The sequence below is a fragment of the Caenorhabditis elegans genome, chromosome II (genome assembly GCF_000002985.6).
Source record: "Caenorhabditis elegans chromosome II".
Taxonomy (NCBI): Eukaryota; Metazoa; Nematoda; class Chromadorea; order Rhabditida; family Rhabditidae; genus Caenorhabditis; species Caenorhabditis elegans.
This window is the reverse complement of record NC_003280.10, coordinates 9,041,433-9,058,536: the sequence shown is the minus strand read 5'-3', so window position 1 is coordinate 9,058,536 and position 17,104 is coordinate 9,041,433. Positions and strand designations below refer to the sequence as shown.

The 17,104-nt window shown below is 38.4% G+C and overlaps 3 protein-coding genes and 2 non-coding genes across 13 annotated transcripts; 3 read left to right on the top strand and 2 right to left on the bottom strand.

The window, feature by feature from the left end:
• Nucleotides 1-1,451: 1,451 nt before the first annotated feature.
• rpl-32 (60S ribosomal protein L32) lies at nucleotides 1,452-2,040 on the top strand (the record flags this gene model as incomplete). Of its 2 annotated transcripts, NM_001267265.5 has the most annotated exons (3): nucleotides 1,452-1,533; nucleotides 1,626-1,794; nucleotides 1,845-2,040. In NM_001267265.5, 3 exons carry the CDS (start codon nucleotides 1,457-1,459, stop codon nucleotides 2,001-2,003), a joined length of 405 nt encoding a protein of 134 aa, NP_001254194.1. The 2 variants fall into 2 exon arrangements, with proteins under 2 accessions (NP_001254194.1, NP_001254195.1); NM_001267266.3 differs by lacking the exon at nucleotides 1,452-1,533 and having other exon boundaries at nucleotides 1,708-1,794; nucleotides 1,845-2,003.
• chmp-7 (CHMP7 winged helix domain-containing protein) lies at nucleotides 2,033-3,565 on the bottom strand. The gene is made up of 4 exons (NM_063532.8): nucleotides 3,490-3,565; nucleotides 3,184-3,362; nucleotides 2,264-3,128; nucleotides 2,033-2,215 (listed from the first exon to the last, which is right to left on the bottom strand). The coding sequence occupies exons 1-4, from the start codon at nucleotides 3,556-3,558 to the stop codon at nucleotides 2,093-2,095; spliced, it is 1,236 nt and encodes a 411-aa protein (NP_495933.1). The 5' UTR covers nucleotides 3,559-3,565; the 3' UTR covers nucleotides 2,033-2,092.
• Nucleotides 3,566-4,223: 658 nt separating this feature from the next.
• On the bottom strand, nucleotides 4,224-4,273 carry T24B8.14. The gene has a single exon (NR_051502.1). It is a non-coding gene; the product is annotated as an Unclassified non-coding RNA T24B8.14 (non-coding RNA).
• On the top strand, nucleotides 4,224-4,273 carry T24B8.12. The gene has a single exon (NR_051503.1). It is a non-coding gene; the product is annotated as an Unclassified non-coding RNA T24B8.12 (non-coding RNA).
• Nucleotides 4,274-4,872: 599 nt separating this feature from the next.
• On the top strand, nucleotides 4,873-17,027 carry T24B8.7 (UBA domain-containing protein; the record flags this gene model as incomplete). Of its 8 annotated transcripts, none has more annotated exons than NM_063531.7 (29): nucleotides 4,873-4,894; nucleotides 5,141-5,254; nucleotides 5,301-5,482; nucleotides 5,865-5,977; nucleotides 6,027-6,342; nucleotides 6,386-6,723; nucleotides 6,818-8,004; nucleotides 8,053-8,217; nucleotides 8,267-8,676; nucleotides 8,726-8,822; nucleotides 8,866-8,956; nucleotides 9,005-9,200; nucleotides 9,401-9,493; nucleotides 9,538-9,800; nucleotides 9,843-10,068; nucleotides 10,116-10,660; nucleotides 10,715-10,935; nucleotides 10,989-12,000; nucleotides 12,046-13,085; nucleotides 13,132-13,276; nucleotides 13,325-14,135; nucleotides 14,181-14,215; nucleotides 14,263-14,425; nucleotides 14,475-14,626; nucleotides 14,675-14,894; nucleotides 14,940-15,014; nucleotides 15,065-15,270; nucleotides 15,317-15,481; nucleotides 15,548-17,027. In NM_063531.7, the coding sequence occupies 29 exons, from the start codon at nucleotides 4,873-4,875 to the stop codon at nucleotides 15,759-15,761; spliced, it is 8,817 nt and encodes a 2,938-aa protein (NP_495932.4). The 8 variants fall into 8 exon arrangements, with proteins under 8 accessions (NP_495932.4, NP_495931.4, NP_001368179.1 ...); NM_063530.6 differs by having other exon boundaries at nucleotides 8,720-8,822; nucleotides 9,547-9,800; nucleotides 9,849-10,068; nucleotides 10,706-10,935; nucleotides 15,548-15,761; NM_001306566.3 differs by lacking the exons at nucleotides 4,873-4,894; nucleotides 5,141-5,254 and having other exon boundaries at nucleotides 5,330-5,482; nucleotides 15,548-15,761.
• Between the last annotated feature and the right edge of the window lie 77 nt (nucleotides 17,028-17,104).

The window sequence follows — 17,104 nt, the reverse complement described above, 5'->3', positions numbered from 1 at the left end:
TTTTACCACTTTAGTTTTAAAAGATCAAAAAATTGGTAATTCACAAAACATTGTCCAAACATTTTTAATTTTACAATTTACCAAAACCTTGGCTGATTAAAGGATTAAAGGACGATCTATGCACTGCGGATCTGGGATTCAGGTACACTGCCTGGTGGTGATCCCTCTGGGCTGTAATTTAAGCCACGTCCTAGCCGGGGACTGTGGCCGATAATACAGTCGTGGATTGCTCCACTTCCCAATAAATCTATTAATAGAGGCTGGGTGAACCTAGAGGGTGAGGCCGAACTTGAACTCGTGACCTCCAGATTGCTAGCGGCCACCACTACCGACTGATCATATATGAGCTATCTGACCCCCGACCCTAAGTTTTGAAAAATGAAGAAAAAATTGGTAAATTACAAAAACTTCGGTTGGAAATTTTGAGTTCTGGTAGATTGCCAAATTTTTAGAGTTTTAAATTTTAACGGGTTATATCCTCCAGGATATGATCGAAATATTTGGTTTTGTTTCAATTTTATCATTGATAAAATACATATGATTGCAATTTAAATTTTTTTTTGATAAATGAACACGAATAAGTTTATTAAAATGCATAAGTTTATTAAAAAATGAAAAATCGTCTGAACTTTCTGAAAATCAACTATTTAATTACAGTACTGCTTGTCCGAGAGGAGTACGTGTGATTGTCCGAGAGGAGTAAAAGAATTTGCGCGCTAATTTAAAATTAGATAGACATAGATAATTTTTACCAGGTTTTGGAGCCCCAAAACTCCCGTTGGACAAGTTTTTTGTGATGTTTCGCTTTTTGCACATTCTAAAAAAAGCCTTTCAAAATTTACGATTCAGAATAATTATTTCTTTTTAAATCTGGTATTCTCTTAAAAGTATTCCTACTCCCTGGTGGGAAGAATTATACTAATTTTATTATGAACATTTTTATTTTTTAAGTATTTTTAACATTATAAATGTTTCCTCATCGCTGAAATGTTTTAAATTGCAATTAATCGGCTGCTGAAAACAACTCACGGATTTTTGCAGAAAAGTGGGAGGCATCAAGTGCGCTCTAGCGCACCACACAAAACGTTGAATACTCAGCCAACGACCTTCTCAGCAGCGAAATTGGCAATTTTTGCATTCTTTTTTGGGATCTTTTCGCTTTTTTCTAACTTTTTGATGACTTGTTGCTCGTTTTTCCCCAATTAATTCTCCAAATTTTGATAAAAACTCATTAATTCTGCTGAAACTCCCTCAAATTTTTCAATTCGATCAATAGTAGGACAAGATAATTATTTTTTCGGAAAATTTATATTCACTGCAAATTTATCGCTAGTCTCTCTAGTATTCACAATGTTTGGTTCTCACATATTGATTTTTAAGCGTTCAATTGATCTCTCTGTTTTTATCCGCTAAAGTCGTTGAAAATGTGGTTTAATTTTCGTTCTTTTCGGGTAAAATGGTGCACGTTTCCGGAACCAAGGTCAAGGTCGTCAAGAAGAAGCTCACCAAGTTCAAGAGACATGAGTCCGACAGGTAAATAATTTTTGAAGCACCTACTCATTAGAATTGAAAAGCAGAGAAATAATGGATGCTAACAAACATCAAAATCATACAATTTTTTTTAGATACCGTCGTGTAGCCCCAAGCTGGCGTAAGCCAAAGGGAATTGATAACCGTGTCCGCAGACGCTTCCGTGGTATGCGTGCCATGCCAACCATCGGTCACGGATCCGACAGAAGAACCCGCTTCGTCCTTCCAAACGGATACAAGAAGGTTCTCGTCCAAAATGTTAAGGTTAGTTTTAATGAACATTTTTGATGTTATTTAAAATTTGAATCTTATAGGATTTGGACATGCTCCTCATGCAGTCCTACAAGTACATCGGAGAGATCGGACATGGAGTCTCCGCCAAGAGCCGCAAGGGAATCGTCGAGCGCGCCGCTCAGTTGAACATCAAGCTGACGAACGGAAACGCTCGTCTTCGCACTGAAGAGTCGGAGTAAATTTGTTGATCTTGTTATAAACTTGTTTTGAAAAACGTTTTTATTTTCAAAGTATGAAAAAGAGCAAAATATTTATAATATGGAAGGAATCAAATAGCTTGTCTGAGTCTAGCTAGGCGTTTTTCCAATTGATCCTCTTCTGGCGTTACTTCTTTGTCGAAAAGTCCGAATCTGTTGGTTGGAGCTTCTGGGAGATGCACTGACTCATTTTTCTGTAAAACAACGAACTTTTTAATGATTGTGGTTCGTACTAAAAATACCTTGTTGTCACTGATAAGATCTTCCAACTCCTGCTCTAAGTCGGCATCATTAAATCCATTAGCATTAACAAACGGAGACGAAATTGCTTCTTCGATTTCCTTGTACTCGTCCATTGAATTAACGACATCGTCCATCGTCTCGTGTATTTTATCAGGAGACAATCCTTGCCTCGCCAATGTTGCTTTGAAAGCAGCAGTTCCAGATTTATAGGCCTGCAGAACGTCCTTGTTGTTTTTTGCAGAAGAAATTTGATGAAGCATTGTGAGCAGTTTCTGATACTGAACATCTTTGTCAGCGATGTCTTTTTCGGCACGCTTTCTCTGTCGAAGGAAGTTCTGAGCACGTCCTTTGTCGCCTGTCCGCAAGCAAGCTCGGCACTGTTCGTCATACTTCTTAACTTTCTGTTCAAGTTGTTGAATCTCTCGATCCAACTTATTCATTGCTTTCCGGATATCAACGACACTGGCGTCTGCTTCAGTGAATTTTACAGGATCCTCACTACCATTATCTTTGAACTTGAGCACTTTCTCTCCATTTCTAGTTGTCCCAACGGTTAATTCTCCAATATCATTGAGATGCTCGAGAACAATGTCGAATGTTTCAATTTTTGAAATTATGTTGCTCGCCCTATCGAACATTTCATTGTAGGTGACAACTTCTCCTGTGCAGTCAATTTCAGATCGTAATTCTTCGTTATAAATGTCGAGAATTTCCTGGCCAAGTTTTTTGATTGTCGGTAAATGAAGTAGCTGTTCTGAATCAGAAGATGCTCCGAACATCCATCCTTTTGTTTTTGAAAATCCCCATCCGACCCAACTGGAGTGACGATCTCTCCATTCACCGATAGTGATAACATCACCTTTTCTGTAATAAATATCAATATAATAGGAAGAACGTCTTTGAATGAAAAAAATCTAACTTTTTTAAATGATCCAGAATAACATCTAGACTGGCCGGAACACGATCATTTCGTCTGAATCTCTTTTTCAGTTCCAGCAGATTAAATGTAGCATTTTTCTCTCCAATGCAGCTTCCGTAGATAGCGTCTGTCCAGAAACGAAGTTTTCTGTCGTAGTCTACTTTATTTACATGGCGTTCCTGAAAGAATTCTTAGTGATTAGAAATTTTGATCAACGATAAATGTTTTGTTTTAATATCTCTGATGGAATATAAATTTATATTCAGAACACTATTACTTTTTAAACAGGTGTTTTAATTGACTTACTTTCATCACAGACATTAACCCATTCATTTTCAAGTCATCTTGCCATTCGGAAGGGAGATAGGAAGCCATTCTGAAACTTTAACACACTACAGGGAACTATAGTATACTGTGAAAGCAAATTTTAGCAGTTCAATTCGATAATAAGAGTAAAAACTTGAAGGAAATTTTAATTCGATTGGAACGAATCCGAAAAACGAACATTTCTGTGCAATCTGACGTGATGGTGTCTGCGGAAATTTGAAAAACGAAAATTCTGCATTCGTGCGTGACGGTGTTTGCGGACTGAAAGTTTGTGTTGCGGCAAATGTTTTTTGTGCTTGTTTTTCCTGTTTTCATATCGCTTATTGCTCATTTTATCATGTTTCAATTTAATTTTACATGATCCGCTTTCAATTATAGTTCGTAAAATGTAAGAAAAGCACGAAGAATGAGGTGGGAAACGTCATAAATAGCTTTTCGAAACATATTCCTGCAAAACCTTGTTTTCCTAGATAATATTTAGCGGGAGATCACATTTTTGTACTGTATTTTTTACTCTATATCCACCTACAATATCATTTTCAATAACATTCCTCAAGCTCTAGTTTTTTCGCATGTTCAGTTTGAAACTAGAAACGGTAAAAAAAATATTATGCGCATTATGGTCCGTGCAATGCCTCGTGTTTCGAGCACAATTTTGTGTCGGCTTTAAAAAAAAAATGGTTCGAACTGAGAACAGGATAGTCAGTCATCAAACCAACGAGCAGTCACACTTTTTGGCACGCAGCCAATGTATAAACCAGTGTGCATCGGTCTTGGGTCTCTGGGAAACTCCCCTCCGACATTGATTCCAGCTATGGCTGATCTAGATCGATATTTCTTTATATCTAGTAACTAGTAATATGTTATTTGACAGCTAGCTCACAACAATGCGTCCTCTTCTCTTGCTTTTCTCGTTCTACATTGGTAAAAAATGTTTCGAAAATTATTATATTGTAGTTTTATTGAAATTTTCAAGTGTGAGCTTGCAAGATTATGTATTTATATGTCTACCTTGTTCGGAAAGCTGAAGTCTTTTATGCGAATAGACATTCTATTACCACAGGAAACATGGGTAGCTGTGTCTTATTCACTTCATTTAATGAGCACTGACGGATTAGCCGCAATTATGAGATGAACAAAGACGCACCTGCACTTTCTCTTCTTTTCAATTAAGCTTAATCTAACAATCCTGTCTAGAAATACCCATTTCACCATTTTTTTGACTGAAAGTAAGTTTTACGACATTCCGAAGCCATTGTTTTTATGTTAATTACCATGAAAATCTCATCTTATTTCTTCATTTAACGCGCAGCCAACCCGACCAAATAATGAGCAACTGCGCCTTTCGTCACCATTTTGAAGATGTTGCGGGTACACTGCAAACGTGAGTCAATAGACCGTAGAAGACTGCCATGATGTTTCGGCACATGATATAGTCTTTTGAAAATTTTCCGTTTCATTTCAAATTTCGTTAAATGATAAGCTATTCTGGAAAGGTAAAAATAACGAGAAAAACATGTTTTCTTGAAGAAACGCAAGAAACGCATCGTTTCGTGAAGTCGCAACTTTATTTCCTTTCAATCTTTGTCGTGTGCTCAATTATAAAGATGAACATGATATTTTGTTGCAGGTAGTAAAGAGTGGCACAATTGTAATATTGGTTGCCGCCAAGCTGCAATCATTCTAGACAAAGACGGGTTGGAATCGGACCGGGGCGACGCTGCCCGAAGTCCGGTTACTCCAGGTGAGAAAATATCGAGGTATTATAATTTTAATTGTTTTATTTTCAGCTTCAGAATCAGATTCTGTTGATCTGGATATGCCAGCCGGTGAATCGGCAAATTCGCCGATCGACGGAGACACAGCGCCGCTGAATGTCTCAAACAATGAATCCGGTGATGAGGGGCCGCGCAAGAGATCGGCGAGCCCAGCAACAGCGAATCAGTCGTCATGGGGAGATAATCCTGCGAAGGTTGGTTGTTATGGAAACCAGAGTGAGGGAAGCTTAGTGTTGCTCTGTTTCTTAGGAAAAGAGACAAAAAAAACGCGATGAGACATTTCGAAAGCACATTAATTCTCAATGAATTACATGATAATAGAATAAAACGGAAGGAACCGCTTTGTTGACTGATATATTTTGCACTAAAACATTTCTCTTCGAGATAAAATTCTCACAAGTCCCACAAGTTAAATATTAGTGTCTTTGCTGAAATATTTATTTTTCAAAGCAAATTGAAATAGTAGAGGCAAACGAACCTTGTAATTAACGATATTTCTCTCCAATGCTGCGGAAAATAACGAGCGTCTCCATTTAGAATTATTATTTTCTTTTCAAAAAAACAAATTTTTTCCAGAAAATCTGCACAGAAGGTATCGATCTCTGGGTTCAATCAACGAGTGAGGCAACGGCAGTTCCTGATGTATCTCAACAGTATCAAGATAATCAAGATATGCTAATCACAATGGGGTTTAAAAATAATTCCTTGGTCTAACTTCTAGTGTCTCTCATCTTACAGATTCAAATCCGAGGAAATTGATACAGCGTTGAGATTGTCTAACAATGACGTTGAAAAAGCAATTCAGTATTTGACACGTGAGATCAGTGGTCTGGATTCAGCGCCAATAACTGCATCTTCTTCTGTCGAAAAATCAAAATATCCTCTCAATGATTTGGTACGAAATCAATTTGTGGAGAGTGATGAAGAGGACGTCGCCGAAGAAATGAGAACAGTGTGGGATGATGCATCAATGGCCAGAATAAAAACAATTCTGGAAAATAATCATAAATATGTCATTTTTCATCAGAATGGAACACTGCATCGACGATTGATTGTAAGTTTTTGATGACTTGCTTTGATAAAAATGTAATTTTCAGGTGGCCACCAACATCCTTCGAAGTGGAAAACACGAGAGAATGTCGGAGGTTCTCAACTTCGTAGACGAGTTTATGTCATTTATAATTGGGCGTCATGTAAATTGTAGCGACGTGCGACCTGGTTTTGAGTTGTTACGGCAGCTCCTCGAATTGCAGCCACCGTACATTGGAGAACCAGAAGCACATGCCATCGAACAGTTTTATATTGCTATTACACCGATGCTCTGCGCCCGTCTAACTATCACACCGAGCAGCGTCAAAACAGTTCTTGCCATTGACGAAATGTTTAACTTTCGTAACAAGTTTTTCATCCAAGGAGTGCAGTACATTGATCTCCCGTAAGTATTTTGTGTTTATTATAGCGTTTAGAATTTAATTAAGTATTGTAAAAACAGAACTACTTGAAAATACTAAATTAATTTTTTTTTATAGAGAACGCGAATTCCCACCATTGAAATATATCGACCTGGAACGGCTTGAAAGACTCGAGTACAAACGTATTTATGCATATCTGGCGGACGTCTTTGTTGACGCACTTATTCCTATGATTGATGAAAAAGTCGATGCAATCGGCGATGAAGATACATCTGAAGTAACTCTTCTTGATCTCCAATGTCTCCTCCGGGCTCTCAACATTTTTAGCAACTTCATGCATCGTGGAAACGATTTATTTCTATGTAAACTAGAAACTTGGATTTCGAAATCTCTTGATCGTTTTCGAATTGTCAATGACAAAGAAGTCCGTGATGCTCTTATTCGTAGACAAGGACTTGATCTTCTCCAAGAAATTGTGATTTTGTGCGATCGGTTCGGGCTTGAAGTAGCTACAACAACGCAGTCTGCACGTCTCAATTATCTTCGAAAATGGATAAAATGCCCTCAAATGGAAAGTATATTGCATGCTCTTGAGGAACTAGGAACGATCGCTGATCGGTTTCACAGAACAGGAGGAATGACTATCACTCGCCCCAAATCTCATGTTAACGAGGAATTTTTCAAAAAGTGGCTCGAGGAGAACAAAGTTCTTCAAATTGTGCTTACCGGAAACATGGATCATGTGGTGTATGTTGAAAGAATTCAACCAATATTACAGTATATGACACCTGAGCTGACATTTGACGATTTGAAATTTGTTTGGTCTTTGCGAAAAGGAAGAATGGGAGTAAGTGTGGATAACTTCAATAAAATTATGGAGTTCATCTCAAAATCAGTGAACAATGAGCAAATTGAGTGGCTTATTGAGCTTTTCAAAAAAAGCTTCCGGAGCCGCGAAACTCGTCTCTACGAACCTATTTTCAACTTTTCGTATACAATTGCAATTCAAAAAGATCGCGATGACGAGTGCAAATTAAAAATCTGTAACGTCATCTGGGAACTGATTCATATCGCTCGTGGCCCACCAAGATGTGGTTCGTTCAAAGCAATTGAACATGGAATGAAGAAGCATTGTGATCTGTTGGGCATGATGTTCGACAAATCGGAAAGAGATTCGTTCTTAACAAACATGATGGACGGATTAAATGTAGATGAAGGTTTCAACGAGATTACTGTAGTGTATTTGTTCATTATGCTTGACAAGTTGAAGCGTACGTTTACACCGAAAAGATCAACGCATGGAGGTATGAATAATGAACTACGGGATTTATTTATTTTATACTATATTTCAGATGAAACTCTGTCCAGAGTCAATGAATTGAAAGCAAGCTTGAGAGAACGAAAACTGGCGGATCCCCTTCTCGATCGCTTAGAAAATATTCGTCACGTGGCTCACGAGCGTTTCGAGGCCTCACTGAATGCTAACCAAGATTCTCAGTCAAACGCTGTTTTTGAATGTAAGCAATTTTAATATTACAAATATTTGAGTAAGTATAACAATTTCAGCAACAAATGATGTTTTCGGAAGTCATCATGTTGATAACATCCTCACCACAAGTGTTTATGGATGCACTGATTACGGATTCGTTCTCCAAAATACTCTCCGACTTCTAAAGTGGCTTCATGATGTTGATGCATCCATAGTTGATGTAGAATATGTTCAAAGATTGTTCAAGATCTTCATCGAACAATCTGACTCCAAACCGCAAGAAAAAACTGAAATTTTCGGATTCTTGTTTGAGGTGAGAATGGTTCTGATGCGTCCGGAAACGTCAAGGGCAATCATTACTCATTTGTGTGGCATGGACATTTTCACATTGCAAATAACTGGACTTCGATGTTTTTGTAAGTACTGGGAGGAACTTCCAATTCTCAGCAATGAAGAGTCTCGGCCAGTTGAATCGTTTATAGTAAAGGTTTGTGATTCGCTGAGGAAATTTGTATTCGACAGTAACCTAGCTTCAGAAGGACAACGAATGCAAACTGTTCGTCTGGAAATTGATTTTATTCAATCAATTCGACGATGTTGTTGAGAAATGCATGGAAACGTTCTGTGAAAGAGGTGAGCAAAATGTTGTGACGTTTGGTAAATTAATTTCGTACAGATTTAGTGTTGGTCGAATCGCCATACTCCGTACGCCATCACACCTACAGTTTTCTCTCCGTTTTTAGTTTTTATGTTGAGAAGTTGAAGAGGTATTGATAATAGTAATAAAATAATTGAAGTTTATTATAAATTTGCAGCGAGTTGTACAAAAGAAGTGGAAAGCCACTCACCGAAATTTCATATGACACCACAGAATTGACTATGAATGAGGATGAGATCAAGCAACATGATGTACCACTTGATGGAATGCTCACTGAGACGATTGTCAGGGCTCTTAACAGACTTGTTCGATTCATGACTCGATTTGTAGAATTGGGAAACGAGAAAAATCATGTGAGTACAAGAATTATGCCTAATTTCATAAAACTTTACTATTTACAACGTTTCTCTAAGACGCTACAGTAATCAAACCAATCAAAAATCAAGATTTTTTGACATTTCTTTTAATCTCTAACCTAAATTTATGTGAGATACATTGCCTACAAACTTGAAAATAAACTGCGTTGTATTATATTAATTTCAAACTATTCCAGATGATTCGTGAAAATCCAAGTCACGGTTCTTCGATATCAGGCCATGCAGTCACTTTCAACATTGAGTTGAAAAACGATGATGATGACATTGACGTAAGTTCACATGTAATACAGATCCAGTAATTGATGGATTGTAGTATTTCCAGTGTGGCTTGAATGCCTGGAAAACGTTGATTTGTGATTCGAGTACAACAGTCGGAGAGTTCAAAGTTCGTATTGCGAAACGCCTTCACTTCCACGAGGGAATGACCGAGTTCACTGTGCACAAAAGAGAAGATGATCTGACGATGGGTGAAGCCAATCTTCGTTATGATTTCCTCACACTGCAAAGCGTGAAACTTGCTTCGGAGACGGATTCTGTATTCCTGTCTGAAAAGCTTCGTATATTGGTAAAACCAAAGTAAGGCGAATAAATTGTATACAGAATAATTTTGGTGTTCAGTTACAGGAAATCATCTAACCGAAGATCTGATCTCCAGAATCATCAATATAGTCAGAAGAAGGCACTGCGAGAAGATTTCCTGCCAATGTCTATCATCTCAAAATGCAATTTTTATGATCTTTTACATGAACTTGCTTCCAATGGTGACAAGTATATCCGAGCATCAGTTCGAAGGCTGTTGCTGCTGCTCCCAACTCAACCATCAATTCTGAAGCAGATTACTTTTGTAAGTTAATTGAAGATTCTAAGCTTTGAAGTGTTCTCAGTTTTTAGGGTGATATGGACGACGACGAAGATGAGCCCTTGACCATAAAGATCAATAACATGTGCGCAGAATACATGACTCCAATGGAACCGGGCCGAATGCTTTACGCTCTTGAAGCCATCAGTTCTGTAGTAGCTCCAACTCGACTCACAGCACAAGCCACCGAAGATGCCACTGAATTGACGAATGCTCTTTTAGAAATTGATGTGATAAAAAATCTGACAGACGGTGTTTTAACGAAACCTAACGTGATTCCCCTGAACAAATGCTCACCTGGTGACCGACATTCAATTTTTGAACGTATTATCCAAATCATTCGGAGTGTTTATACCGGCCGTAACACGTTCATCAAGATGATTCGTAACGAGTTCCGAATTCGTGAAGAAATGAGAAAGACTTGTGAAAGAATGCTCCAAAGCCGCCAGACACCACGTTCAATAGATCAACCTATGGACTACGCGTTGACAAAACAGCAGATTATGCCACCACCATGTGTTGATAACCAGAATAACCCAGCATATTCTTCATCCGGTTCTGTTGTTCAGTTCAAGTCGTAAGTTTATTGTGAAGAACAAAGCGATACTATTCAAAGTGAAAGACTTTTCAGTTCGTATATCAAAATTATAACATCATTCATGCAGCGATGGGATCTTCCGGATTTGATTGCATTCCTAGAGAGCATTCGAAACTTTCAATGGATTCACGTGGCTACAGAGAGTTTGTTGACGAGCGAAATTGAACCGTTTGCGGAAACAAATCAGAATAAGGGAAAAAAAACGAGAGAAACAGCCAGTGATTTAATACGAGCAGTTGTAAAAGGAGAAAGATGTAAGAACATATTTTTCAAAAAAAAATATCGTCAGTAACAAATTTAATTTCAGGGGGAGATGAGTGTCGTCTTATCATTGTCAAAAAAGCTTTCTCGCTTATTCGCCACATGGTTAGGGAATGGGTTGGATCACACGGTGACATCGCCGCGCCACTTCTTGAAACATTGTTTCTGAATAATAGTTGGGTGCAATTCTATCAGGATGTTCTCGTGAATTCTCAACAAGAAGCATATCGGAAGTATGTGCAAGAAAATATTGTCAAAATAGGAAAGGATAGTTTCGAGATTACATGTGTCTCATTGAAAATGCTCCTCGAAATGTTCATGTCTCTCCCACTTCATGATGGTTTCACATCTGATTTAAATGAGCTCCAACGCAGACAAAGACAACATTGTGACGGGATCGTTCAGACGGTTGTCGAGATATTCTACTTCGAAAGTCCACGAAGATGTCGTGAGGATCAGAAGGATATTGACTGGTCACAACTTGGACACAAGCCAATTGAAATCATTCGAGATCAGATCAAAAGTCTGTTGGGGTTCAAACCAAGGTTCTGTACGACGAACAACGATCTCGCTCTCACGGAAAATATATATGCGGCTGCAAAGATGCGAATGATCAGCTGCCTATTACCGTACTGCAGTCAATCTGATATCGAAGATTGCTCAAAAGCGTTTATTGATGCTATCATCAACGACTTTTTGTTTCCAGAACTTCCAGACATTGAGGATAGTATGTTCGAAGAAGAATCCATTCGCTGGGAATATCAAGCAAGAGAAGCTGCAATCCAAACGCTCAACGCATTCTGTGAACGTAGTTATAAAAACTCTCACCAACTTCTGAATATGTGGAGTAAGTTTATGATCGCTCAGAAGACTTATGATCCATCCTATCGACCGATTATCCGTGGACGGCAATTCGACAAAGTTGGAATGAAAAATGATGGTGGTACTTGCTATATGAATGCAATGATTCAACAACTTGTTCACGTTCCTGGTCTCTCAAGGGAATTGATCGCACTGCAGAACATTGATCCTCAACTGCGATGGGGAGATAACACAGCGTAAGTAATTCAAGAATTTATATTTTATTTAACATAAATTTTTAGGGCCTTGCTCTGCGAGCTGCAACGTGTATTTGCTCAACTGAACTTTGCTCAATGCCAAGCCATCGTACCGGAAGGTCTTTGGAAAGAGTTTCGTTTCGAACCAGATATGCCACTCAACACAAAACAACATCACGATGCCATCGACTTCTACAGTATACTTCTAGACAAATGTGACAATGTCCTCAAAAAGTTGGAACTGCCCCCCTTGTTTCAAAATCGTTTCTTTGGAAAGTACAGCTACGAAAAGATTTGTTATGGATGTTGGCATCGATACAAAAGTCCAGATGAAGAATTCAATTGCATTTCGTTGGCCCTTAGTGGGGATAATCTTGAAGAAGCTTTAGAAAACTTCTTGGCCGCACATGTTATGGAAGGTGAAAATGCTTATCACTGCGAGAAGTGTGACGAGAAGAAAACTACGTTGAATCGAACCTCATTCCTCGAGTTGCCAAGTACAATGACCATCCAGCTGAAGAGATTCACCTATGACCTTGTTAATAACATGATTCGAAAAGATAACCAATTGTTCCGGTTCCCATTTGAAATCGATATGACTCCATATATGACAACATCAAGGCACGTTCCTGATGAGCATGTGCAAGATCTGTTCGACGAGATGTTATACGGAAATGGTGAAGCGGACGAAGCACCGTCGCCTCCACATAAGAATGGTGTTGCGGAGAAGCCAAATCTTGGATCCGGGTCTGCTAGTACTCCTTCTCTCGAGTCAGCACAGAAGAAAATGTTCCGTCGTCACCGTTCTTCGACGATGCGTCTTTCTCAATCATTCGCAAACACTTCTGGTTTTGACACTCCTTCTCAGCAAAAGCCTTTGATTTATGAATTAGTAGGAGTTCTAGCACATTCTGGCATAGCCACTGCTGGACACTACTATTCATTCATAAAAGAACGTCGAGAGGAGTTCAGAGACTCGCCACATTACAACAAGTGGCATCATATCAATGACATGATCGTTTCACCGATGTCATTCAATAATATCGAAGATCTTTGGTATGGTGGTACTTTTACTCAAGAAGGCGGTAAGTAATTTTTAATATGTAGTCAGTTTATATTGTTTTATTTCAGTCTTCATTGGATTGGATGAGCGTGTTCGACATTGGAATGCGTATGTGTTGTTTTATGAAAAGAAGCGTGACGAGCCAACTGCATTGATTCCTCGACACATCATTGATAGACTCAATGACGTAAAACCTAAAGTCACTTTCGATGTGTGAGTTTTCTATAATGGAGTATCAAATTTTTACAATATCATTTTCAGAAGTGATGAGATCATGGATGACGGAGAAGATAAAATGAAAGCCGTACAGGATGCATTGAAGAAAGATATGAGTGAAGCAAGAAAACTTCGGATTCGAATGTTCAACTCGATGGATTTAAAAATGAAGAAATTCCTGAATGACGATTATTGCAAGTTCCTGGATGATCGTGATTTCTTTTCGTTCGATCTGTATCAGATCTACATTAATTCTCTGTTGCCTTTACTGAAAAGAGAAGAAACAGTTGAATATACGGTCACTGATCTCGACAAGGCGGATTTCTTCAAGTTGGCATTTGAGTATATCGCATCCTACATCATCCGAGTTGCATGGATGATGTTTGACGAGCATCGTCCGAAAAACTTCCCACGTGCTGCAACCGACTTGATAAGGCTGCTGCTTCTGCGTCATCCAGATAACAAAATGTTCTTCTTCAAGTCTTTGGAAGCTAATAACTCGGAAATGTTAACAAGAATGCTCGAAACGACGGAGCATGATATCAGAGCTTCATTTTGGCATTGCATGAGATCTGCACTTCGTCTTTGGGTTCTTGAAAATGGAAACAAAGATGAAAATATGATGGAGCCAAGCCCAGACTCAACTGATCTCGATGACGATGACGAGGAAGATGATGAGGACGACGAGGATGATGATTTGGAAGATGAAGATTCAGAAACCGAGGAAATGTTTAGACAAGACATGATGCGTCCAAGCCCGATGGCTCTCGTATCACAACTTGTAATGAATCAATCACGTCCACCACAATTGAAGCCAATGTTACCTGTGGATCTTTCAAAAGCACGTTCTCAACGCGTGAGTCTTCTTGACGCAATGCATTTTTTAAACAGTCATTTCCAGCTCAACATCGTCAGAAGAATAGTTCAAGTTCTACCGTAAGTTGCTCTGTGGCTCTTTCAGAGACTGAAAATAATTTTTTTAGATTCCGTATTCATCGAATGGAAGGATCCGGTCGCCATTATTCGAGATCTTTAGTCGAAATGTTATACATGATCTCAAGGCTAAACGAATTTGGAAAAAGCGTTCTTCACGTATGCAATGCTCTCCAACTTGTTGGTGAATTCCTATGGGAAGATTATTCTACGGTATTTATTAGAGTTCCCGAACGAAACAAAAATTCGATAAATTTTTTAGGTGTTCTGTCGCCTTCGTTTCTCTGAGGATCGCATCAAAGGGCTCGGTTTGTGGCCATACTTGCCTGGTCTTTACTTTGAACTTCTTCTCGACACGATGAACCGAAGCTTGTTGCACATAATCGATCCTCATCTTCATTATCGTCATCTTTTGTAAGATATCGTTATTCGAAGAATTACTATATTAAATTTATATTTCAGAATGACAACACAGGGCAAGTTCATGAATGAGTCATTGGCGTTATACTGTGCATCTCGTGAAGAACATGAAACAACCGAAGGAAAGTCTGTAAACGATGAGAAATCCTTACACAGCCGGATTGTTCTTTGCTACGTTCGTCAGATTCAATTGATCGTGAGATCTGAAGTTCCAGATGCTGCCCAAGAGTACATTTTCAATGCTTGCCAAATTCTTCTCAAGGTACCGTAGCTCATACAGTATCAGATCATGTTATTTTATTTTTAGGCGTTCTTGAAAGATGTACAATATATGTTCACTAGTATTGAACATTGGAGTCACGTGATTGACTTTTTCATTGATGTAAGTTCAACTCTTAAAACTAATAATATAACTTCCAAAAAAATTTTTAGCTTGCTCAACGTTTGGTTCGTGTTGATCTCTCTTCTCTTGGAGCCTGCCTTCTGAAGAACTTGATGTGGGTCGGAATTGCAGAAGATGACGATACAGTTGAACCAGGGGTTTTGCCAGTGATGTTGGAGTGGAAAGAAACGGATTATACCAAATACCGTAAAATGAATGAAGCATTATTTAACATTCGAATCATTAAGCATCCAGAGTAAGATCTTAAATAGTGATTATTTTATTAATATCTTAATTTTTAGACTCCGTGCTGTTCTCCTGAGATGTAGCAAACGGTTCCGTTCAATATTCAAAATGTCATATGCCGAAAATGACATTGACAGTGATGAACCAATGGATGAAAGTGATGAAGTAATGATCGGACCACAGCTCCTCAAGAGAGCCACAAACTCCACTGATCTGACAAGGTACGTTTTAGGTTATCTTCACAACAGAGAACTCTGGTATTTCAAAAAATACATTTTCCGTTACAGGTCTGCTGTTCCAAGTGCTTGCGCCACAGCCCGAGTGATTGAAACGAAGGAAATTAATTTGGAAGAAGATCTTAAAGCTAATTTGTCTGCTGCAAGCCTTGAAATGACAGAGCAACCTTCATTGGAAGAAGTTCTGAGTGTCGATTCCTCAGAAGAAGATATCAGCATGATAGCATTATCCGAAAATCCCGGAGCAGAAGACAACGAGAAGTAAAGCGCTCTCTTTCGAAGCATGAAAATTTTCGATCTTGGAAACTCGAAGAAAATGTGAAGAGAATCTGGAAAAAAAGGTTATTTTCGCAACTCTTATGGTCTTCTTGTCGGCAATTGCCATTGATCGGTGTTCCAAAATTATTACACTTTTCCCCAACTTTTATCTTGTTTTTTTCTTGTTCTATTCGATCTCTTAGCTGCATTTCACTATTTTGTTGTCTTTTAACGTTTTTTTCCGAGTTCCCAAGATATTTTAATATTCCACACGAATCGCAGTTAATTAAATGTTACATCACCATGATCGCGGATGAAATGACATATTGTAAATACTCATATCAGGACTAGGTTCACAATTTGTCCCGTGCAAGAATTCATTCCGTCATACATCATTGTTTTTATCCACTTTACCTGTTTTCATTTTTTTTTTCTCTCTCGCAACAGTAATCATCCTATACACCTCTCATGCCTCCTAGTTCATTCCTACCTATTATAGTTTCGCCACGTCATTCAGGAATGTTTGCATAGACCGCTGCATTGCTCCCGGCCTGACGAATTGCCATCTTTGTTCAATAATTTTCAGCTGACTGAATTGTTATCAATTGAAATAGATTTAAGGTGTGTATGTTAGCTGAAAAATTCGAACAAAGAGAGCAATCCCAGTAAACTAAGCTTCCTACTTATATGTATTTGTTGTAGTTTTATGTGAAATTTCCGATGACATTCATCGATATCATAGCTCAAAGAATAGTTTCATCACAACGCACCGATTATTTCGATGCCATACAGATAAACCCATGTCTTGCTCGTGTATTTCTAATTTTAAATTATTTATTTATTTTCCCACGTGTTTTCAGCTCGACCATTCGGTGTAATTTGTGCAAACACCGTCACGCGCAAATGCAATCATTTTTGCACGCGCTGCGGTGAAATTCCTCTTGGGGAATTCAAATATTTTTTCCCGCCTTTTTTGAAAATTTTCGAGGCGTTGGTCGAGCTGAATACTTGTGTTTTCCCCCTACTTGTTCCATTTTAGATTTCCTGTTTCCGGCCTAACATGTGTTATTTTCCCATCGTTTTAGCGAAAATTTAAATTTTCTGCTTTATTCCATTCATTCTTTCCGTGTCTTTTCCCATTCATCTCTCCCTTTTTAGCCTTTCTTTCCTCAAAAGCCTCGGCTAAACATGTCGTTTGCTTTCAAAAAAGTGAAAAGGCTTTTCCTGAATATTATCTCATTTTTTCATATACGAATGAACTGTATTTACAAAATTCTCGTTTCTACATACTGTATCGGTTTTTTAAGCCAAACATTATTTTTCTGCAAAATCAATTTGAGAAGTTGTATC

Coding starts and splice junctions, on each gene's coding strand:
- chmp-7 (NM_063532.8), bottom strand. CDS start 3,558: ATGGCTTCCTATCTCCCTTCCGAATGGCAAGATGACTTGAAAATGAAT. Junction 3,363..3,489: donor GGTTAATGTCTGTGATGAAA/GTAAGTCAATTA, acceptor GAATTCTTTCAG/GAACGCCATGTAAATAAAGT. Junction 2,216..2,263: donor ATCTTATCAGTGACAACAAG/GTATTTTTAGTA, acceptor GTTGTTTTACAG/AAAAATGAGTCAGTGCATCT.